This window comes from Pundamilia nyererei, unplaced genomic scaffold, assembly GCF_000239375.1.
Source record: "Pundamilia nyererei isolate P.nyererei 1_Seehausen unplaced genomic scaffold, PunNye1.0 scaffold00045, whole genome shotgun sequence".
In the NCBI taxonomy this organism is placed as follows: Eukaryota; Metazoa; Chordata; class Actinopteri; order Cichliformes; family Cichlidae; genus Pundamilia; species Pundamilia nyererei.
Genome location: NW_005187446.1, coordinates 932,038 through 940,606, shown reverse-complemented (window position 1 = coordinate 940,606; position 8,569 = coordinate 932,038). Strand labels below are relative to the sequence as shown.

The 8,569-nt window shown below is 38.5% G+C and overlaps 1 protein-coding gene across 1 annotated transcript; it reads left to right on the top strand.

Moving 5' to 3' along the window:
• Window positions 1-219: 219 nt before the first annotated feature.
• LOC102214973 (uncharacterized) lies at window positions 220-5,079 on the top strand. Its single transcript, XM_005731878.2, has 9 exons — window positions 220-501; window positions 1,396-1,436; window positions 1,620-1,778; window positions 1,867-2,004; window positions 3,296-3,538; window positions 3,622-3,690; window positions 3,786-3,922; window positions 4,048-4,112; window positions 4,331-5,079. Exons 2-9 carry the CDS (start codon window positions 1,409-1,411, stop codon window positions 4,404-4,406), a joined length of 915 nt encoding a protein of 304 aa, XP_005731935.1. The 5' UTR covers window positions 220-501; window positions 1,396-1,408; the 3' UTR covers window positions 4,407-5,079.
• Window positions 5,080-8,569: the final 3,490 nt, after the last annotated feature.

The window sequence follows — 8,569 nt, the reverse complement described above, 5'->3', positions numbered from 1 at the left end:
TCGTTTACCTTCAGTTTCTTTTATTTTGAAAACAAATACTTTGTTACTTCTGCTGTGATGAATAAATATTGGTTGTTTTTTCAAACTCCGTGTTCTTTCTATTCTTCCTATTATGACTTCTCTGTTTATTTCAAGTTATTTTCACTTCTCTGTTACAGGAATCATTGTGGATCCATGAGCGTAATCTGAGTGTGTGCAGCTGAGCTTTTTTTAAGTCATTGTGCAGAACTTTCTTTAGCTTCTTGTAAGAACTGCACTGAGTAGAAAATGCCAGGCCTAGATTGCAGGAAAGTAGACATGAGTAGCAAACCCACAAAGATCTGGGGTTTGCAGTGGCCTACAACTTTCCAGAGTGCAGCTCTCTCTTCAGATGTCTTCCGCCTTCTACACTTTTGCATCCTTGAGCTCTTGTTTTCAGTGAAGTGAAGCACGGAGAGGATGAAGAGGGACTTTTGCCTTCAATAACTGAACTAAAAGACACAAAATCTGCTCAAAATTAAGGTAAGATCTCAACTTACATTTTAAAGTTGGGTTTTATGTTTCAGAATAAATACAAAGGAGTTCACTCGACTATCCCGGAAACTTTCTGTTTGCTCCGTAATGGAGTTCAAAGTTACTGCAGAGACACCAGTTTAAGAGCAAATACAGATTAAATGTTTTAAGTGTTTCAGAAATTGTTGTTTGTATGGAGTCGAAGTTAAAAGCTTTTAAACAAAACTGAAGAAAAATGTGCTGAGGTTTGTTTCTGAGCCTTTGATGTGTACGATCACATTAATTTAATAGGCTTAAAGATTCGTTAACCTGTGAGTTTAATTCTGTGGTTCAGTCACTGAGATTTAATTTTTCAAATGATGAGTTTAAAACTTAGCTTTAATGTTTTTCTTTTTGGCGTCATCGAAGCACCTTATGTAGAGGCAGCAAATTCTTAATAAGTGTTAAAATTCCTTTTGATGCAATTTAATTGGACACATAATGATCTCAGTTGAGCTTTTTTTTTAGGAGAATTAATATACATCAATTCAGTGGAGACAAATTTATATTTTTCTTCTTAAAAACTTCTCATTTCTGATGAGCAGTCAGATAAAGTTACAGCAGCTTTACAGGAAACACCTTCACATTAGCTGTTGGTGAGATTAAATTAAAGACCCACAAGAAATGTTTGACTTTCTCAGTGAGACTCTTTTTCACTTTTTAAGTCCAACACTGAGTTTGATCATTTTTAACATACGACACAGAGAGAGGACGGAAACAGAGCGAGGGCTTGGTGGTTTCTCTGTAAACTGTTCATCTCTCTGTGGCTGTGTATAAAAAGAAAGTGTTCACTTTTAATTAGTTTTCTTGTTATGATGTCGTGTTAACAGTAATGTTCATTTGTGTTTTATTTTAAACCCTCAGGTCGACTTTCAGAATGAAGGTGATTGTGTTGTTTGTGTTTGGTGAGTGAATATACTTGTGAAGACAATATTGTAAATAATACTTTATGTCACTGCACAAGTTTACGACGACATACAGAGAATTTTACTGGTTTTGTCTCCATGTAGAGACGTTTTTTATATCCTCCTTTAAATACGCATTGTTACAAGATGCTTATTTATTTACTGTGATTGTCTTCTTTTCAGTGCTGGGTGCACTCTCTGCTGCAGGTGAAGATTTCTTTGCAAAAGTCGGGGGTAAAGTCACATTGAAGTGTGGGGTCAGCAGCTACACACGCTCTCTGCAGTGGCATCATGGAAATGACCTTCTTCATAGTGTTGATCAGAGAGGCTTCCCTCGCAAAGGTACTTTAGGATCTCAGAATGCTTAACAGTTAACATCAGTATATGATGATTACATTATATTAGAACATATTTTTATTTTCTGTGTTAGGCACTGCTGAACTTGTGCAGAGGTCACTCATGAGACAGACGAATCTGGAAATCTCCAGTGTGAGAGAAACAGATGCTGGACAGTTCAAATGTTCGGCAGATGGGACACGTCATGAACATTCACTTTCTGTGTTGTCAGGTAAACAGCAGACCCTGAAAAATATACAATTACAAATAAATGTTCATATTTATTGGAACAGTGATGGGTTTAACATATTAGGACAGTTATGTTTTTGTTTTCTGGATCTTTTCATGTTACACTGATAATCAGGTTAATAAAAACATCACTGCTGTGAAATGAGGGGAAATTTGTTTAATGTGACTGATGGTTTTGTTACTATAACAGGTAAAAGGATATACAACAAAGATATACAATGTATTTCTTACACACTATGTTTTGCACTCACATTAGACAATTCAAAGCAGCAGAGACCAAAATCCAGATTATACTATTGAAAAATCAAGCTCAGAGTACTACATTCCCGTAATTCAACTTAATCCTCTCCCAGTCAGCCTTCAACATCTTTAAATAAGTAAGTAAAGTTTATTAATTAAGCGCTTTTCATAGACAGGCCGTCACAAAGCGCTGTACACAAAGATTAAAATAAACAGAAAGTTACGTCACAGAATTTTCAATATACACAATATTAAAGTTTAATAGTAAATGAAAATGTAAAATTTAAAAAGCGTTGATCAACAGACGGCTTGTTTAAAAAGATACGTTTTAAATGCTTTTTAAAGGATACCATAGAGTCAGCCAAACGTAGTTGTGGTGTAAACTGTTCCACAGACTGAAAGGCTCTGTCCTCTTTTAGACGTGTACGGGGAACAACCTCTTTAACAAACTCTGTTGTACAGGCAGCTTTCCTTGTTTGATGTCTCTAATCCCAACGTGGGACACCACTGAAACTTCCTGAACAGGAGTGGAGACACGGGGTGGGCAGGACCACCACAGTCTTAAGTTCTTGTTTTTTATTTTAGTGAACGGCTGCTTAAACAAAAAAGCTTATGCTGTGTTTCTATATGACAGTGATGCCTGTGTAAGCACATTATGACAGTTAGGGACAAAAAAAATGCAATTTGGTCTACACTAATTTGTAGTAAAGGAAAAGGACACAAACATCAGCTTGTGACATAATAAACAGTCCAGTCCACCAGCTGGGTCACTACTTATTACAATCCCTCTACAGTTAAATGGTTATCTATGATATTTTCATATCACCAAAAATGTTCCAATGTGTGAAAGAGTTACCACATTTCCTTTAATACTTTAATACTTAGTGTAATATGCTCTCATTCTTTTCCTCTCATGTTATAAAGCTTTGTCATGTGTGTAGCGAGTTTGGATGAAGCACCTTGTTCAGCATGGTCTCCCTTTCTCTTTGTGATTCTCACTGTATCTGTTGTTGTCCGTCTGTTCTCCTTCTCAGTTTCGGTCTCCGTCAAACCCTCTGCTGTTCTCAAGCCGAATGATGAGGCAACGCTTCAGTGTGAGGTGAAAGGTCAGCCCCAAGGATGTGAAGTGAAGTGGCAGAGTCCAAATACAGATTCTCCCACAGATTCATCAACAGTTCAACTGAAACCTGTAACAAGCTCACATAACGGGGCCTGGCAGTGTATCGTCACCTGTGGCAGCAATAAGTTTAGTCAGAGTCTGACCATCACAGTACAAGGTAATACACAGGCACTAGGAATGAAAACCTTTGTGTGCATATGTGGTCAAAGAAACATAAAGATGTGTGTTTTTGTTCTTCAGAGCCTCCAACTACAACAAAGTCGCCACCCAAACCGAATGGCAAGAGTGAGAAAACCTGCGACACAAACTGTGTGTACAGTTTATCACGACTTCTGCTCACAGAGATCCTTCACTGAATGTGTATCTGACACTTTTAATGCTTCAATAATCTGTTTGGCTTTCAGGCGGTAACGATGATACTTCTCCGAGGCTGTTGGGGCTCGCCTGGTGGGTGTGGGTTGCCATTGGTGTTGGCTGCCTGGTTGCGATTCTCCTGATGGTTTGCGTCATAGTCTTGTGTGTGAGAGTCAAAAGAAGGAAGGTAAGTGAGGAGATCCATTCATCACATCTTTATGTGGTGCTGTGATGACTGAAGATGAAACAAAGAAGAATGGCTCTCTGTAGCAAACAAAAAATGCATTTGTTTTCTTCTCTTGTTTTTTATAGAAGAGATTTCTGAAGATGAAGGGCCAACAACGACCCAGGCATAAGAAATACTGCCAGTGTGACCAGTAAATGTTCTTATTTTACTCCAGTCTCATAAAAAAAAATCCCCTTTTACCCCCACTTCAGCGATCTCTCTTCACTTTACAGATGCTTTCTAATAGACTCTATTCACTTTATACGAATGACTGTTTGACCTTCATTTTCACAGTGGCTTTTACCGAGTGCTCCATTATTATGTTGTAATTAGTGTGAAAACTTCTCCTCTTTGCTCTCTTTATCACAGCCCAACAGCTGCAGCAAAACCGAAGCAAGGACGCCGGAGAGAGAAGCCATCAGCCCTCCCTCTGCACCCCGCCTAATGGAGTGACATGAAAGGCAGATTGAAAGGAGGGGAGATGCAGGAGAATAAAGAGTGAAAGAGAGGAGGGGCAAGGAGGAATAGATGGAGATAAGGAGTGAGTGATGGAGAACCCCAGTGCGGACACGGCGTGAATGTAAATTAGGCTTTTAATGCAAATAAAAATTCAATGTAATGATGTAGGAACTTTTTGTGTAGGCGTTCTTTCTGCAAGTATAATTCCCGTCTGAACACTGTTCACCCCTCCACCCCACCTCCACCCCTCTCCATCCACCCACCGGATGTCCTTGGACTCTCCTCCCAAATCCTGTCACCTGACTCCCCGCGCTCACCTGCATGTCTCCAGTCAGTGAGCCGTGACATCCTCGGCTGTTTTCTTTGTCAGATTGTCAATCTTCCTCCAAGCGTTGTTGCTTCTTTTTTATTGTGTTTTTTTGTGTGTTGGCTTTTTTGTTTTTTTGGCCTGTCTGCCTTTTAAGCACAATTGTAACTAAAGATCTGCACTCGTTTTGCCTCAACATTTATACGTCATTTTAAATGTAACGCATTTATCGAGCTGATTAAAGAGAATGTCTTTCTTGTGTTTTTCTGCTCATATGTAAGATATTTCTTTTCTTCTTGTATTGCTTTAAAATCAAATGTTTATTTTTTCCATTTAATAAACTTTTACTTGACGGCAACATTTGCTCATTTATTTCTATCTGCATGTCACAATCACAGGGTCACATAACACCGTCAGACTGCACATACGCAGTTCGCTGCAAATCCTCAGTGTTAAGTAACAAAATAATTAAAATACTATAGTTTAAAACTTTTACACCCTTGTTCTTTTGCACTTCTCTGCTTTAGACCATGCCTACACTGGTTTCAAAGCTCACGAATTCCCTAAAACTGGTGCAATACCATGCAGCTGTTGACACCAGAGCAGCACTTCATGATATGGAATAAACAGTAAACACCTGTTTACCTCAATAACACGACCACCCGTGGCATACATACATACCTGCTCATAAATATGCACAAGTGAAGTATTTTCAATCTTTTATATGAGTTAAGAAAAGCCCTGTTTTGTGCACTAAGTTGAGCTTATCAAAGCTCTAAAAGTGTCCTCCAGGTTTGTCCCTCAACTTGTAATCTAGTCTGTAAAATGTATTAAGTGCATAACAGAGGGGGTGAGATCATAGTGAACGCTGACTTCCTGTGTGTGTGTGTGTGTTTGAAAAGGCACCTGCAGTGCACACAGCCTACCAAGTGTCAAAGCTGAACTCATCGCTGTACTGAGAAGATCCCATGTAAGTACTCTGTAATACTTTGTATGTATACTTTAGTGTTTTACGTGATAGTAGCAGGTTTTAAAAGCTTTTCTTCAAGGGAGATGATACTTTAATCAGGATAACAACATGTCAAGGGCTCGAATCATAACTACATGCTGACAAATGTCAGAGACGCTGCGAAAGATCCACTCTGATAGACGCAAAGGGGCACGTAGGGTCAAGATTCAAATGTGGTCCCAACAGAGGCCGCTTTTAAAAGTTTTTTGACTGATTTGTCTTGAATTTGATCTGCTCGTGTTTGTGTTTGTTGCCTGAAAAACTGGCACAATTATTTTCATATATATTTATATCATTAGAAGAAAGTGACGATCCACAGTTCGTAGCCAGCGTTCAGTGTGTCTGACTGTCAACACATGAATTGAATTAAATTCGTCAACACTGAAAGATTTATGGTTGTTTTATCATCAGACTTAAGCAATTCTCAAATGAGCCGGACCTGATCTGTAGATTTTACCCTCTATGGGACGTCTTTCAGCCTTCATTAGTCTCTCTGATGTGCTTAAACCTAATGACAACCCTGAGGAGGATTTCAAAATGTCACATCAGAAATGCCTAAAATAGAATTTTCTGCTCTGCAGTCTCTTTAAACGTAAAGATCAAAATTTATGCAATAACAGCAGCGCTAGCAACACGTTGTTGATTTTGCAATAAGATGCTAAATTTGTCCTGATCTTACGCAATCAGGACATAAACTAATTTTAATTTTTTTGAAAAAATGTAAAGAAAGTTACAATATCCTTAACAGTTTAAAATCAGGCAGGTTTGCTTGAATGTTAAGTTTAGTGTGTGTGTTGTTCCTCTAAAATATGATAGTGCTAGCTTTGCTGAGGGCCTTGTGCCATGCAGAACGCTTAATTTTGTAGGTAAATAGCAACGTTAATCAAAAAGCTTCAAATACCTTCAAATATTTTTAACACATTTGGTAAAGTGTTTCTTTTACGGCATTTATAAATTACTAAAACACACTGTAGCAAAGTATTTCTCTTATGTTATGTATATATCATTAAAAATGTTTTCACAAGTTAAAACTTCGGCCTTAAAACAGCCTTAAAAAGTCGAAAAAAATCTCACAGCTTATCTTATTTTTATATTTTTGGCACTGATAGTGTCGACAGTAATGTACTGCTTTTATTTAGTTCAGGTAAATAAGACCTGTAGCGTTCCCACTTACAGCTGAGTGTGGATCGCACCTCATCTGCTGAGTTTTCGTTAACAAACAAGTAACTCTGAGAAGCTTCCAGCGTGCGTACTATCTTTAGAAATACAATGTCAGAAGATGCCAAAAAATTTATTTATAGCAGGGTTAGTTCAAATGCTGCGTGTGGTGGGCAACAAATGATTGTAATATAATGAAAAATTTGCTTGTTTAACGCAAATCTCCTTGTAAACTGTAACACTGAGCATAGTTCAGCAGTTATACTGAGGAAATTAACTTTAGATCACACTAAGTGGTAAAATCTCATATTTGCTTTAAACTCTAAACTCAGAGGCATTACACAGGTATCCAAACTAGGTTACCTTCAGAAAATAAAAGTTTTGACCTCTCGTTAAAGACAGGTGGCGCGTACGGTGGTTACATCAATGACGGCCTTGTTTTATTGAATGGTCCCAAAGAGTCGTGAAGCAGTGAGCTTGCGTGGCTTTGGGGTCCTGCTGGTTTTGTTTTAGGAGGACCCTGAAACTGAAAATGCTTCCTATGAAAACTGCCAATATAAAATAAATGAAAAAATAAATAAATGAATGAAATGAAATTTACCAAGCGCTGTACTCTCACTCGAATATAAAATATAATAAGTGTAGGATTTAACTGGCTCAAATTTTTTGATTAATATTACAAAAATGGGCAATAATTTAGTGTTGGAGATATCTCACTTGAGATTAGATAGTGCTTCTTTTCTTATCTCTGAGCATTATATCAGGATAACAGTCTAGATTTCACTAATCCGTGGCTCATAGTGTTTTAAATTTTACTCATGATAAGCACCATTAAAATTAGATCTAGCAAACATGGCATAGTGGCTGCAGACGGACAAAGATCTGGCGTAAAATACTAAAAAATAAATAAACCTGGCTCTTTCTGCGCGAGCGCTTTAATAGATCGCCTCCTTTCAGCTTCTCCATGTTTTATCTACTGCCAGAGCTTAAAAGGAGTCATATAACTCACAATTTTAAAAATGATATTACAAAGTGGTAACAAATTAAAGGAAAATCCTGAAAACCCCCGACCCTGCCAGCGAAGCAATGCGATGCAGTGGCCCCTTTTTACTTTGAGGGGCTTGTCCCTCGAGAGCAAAGCGTCACTAGAAATCAAGCAACCAAAAAGTTGATTTGCACTTTATCCTTTCATGGAGCACTTCTATCCTGAAGGGAGCGGTCTGTTCCAGGATGGAAATGCCCCCGTCCAGAGGGCGCGAGGGGTCACTGAACGGTTTGAATATAAAACGATGTGCTACGGCCTCCCGAGACACGAGATTTTAACTCAGTATGAATGATTTTAGGCTGATGTACTGAACTGCTCTCCACATCAAATGAGAGAATATCTTGGAAAAGAGTGGCGAGCATGCCCCCCAGCAGAGTCTCAAAGATTTAACGCAAATATTGTAGAAAAGTGCACCCAAGCTGTTCAGGCGGCACGTTGCGGCCCAACTTCTAACTAAGACACTTGCTGGTTTTCACATATCTGTATGATGTTACTTCTGCTGCGTGTGCACATTTTATGTTCCAGTTTGCTCTAAAACTAAATGTTTTGTGACACAAATGAAATTTGGTAACATACATGTCGGATAAACTCCATCAGTGGCCAACCAGCACAGCGCTGCAGCACAGTCTG

What these genes read in the sequence shown, in the direction of transcription:
- LOC102214973 (XM_005731878.2), top strand. Translation starts at nt 1,409, where the DNA reads ATGAAGGTGATTGTGTTGTTTGTGTTTG. An exon ending in TTCACTTTCTGTGTTGTCAG is followed by an intron (nt 2,005 to 3,295) that starts GTAAACAGCAGA and finishes TCTCCTTCTCAG; the next exon opens with TTTCGGTCTCCGTCAAACCC. An exon ending in TGAGAGTCAAAAGAAGGAAG is followed by an intron (nt 3,923 to 4,047) that starts GTAAGTGAGGAG and finishes TGTTTTTTATAG; the next exon opens with AAGAGATTTCTGAAGATGAA.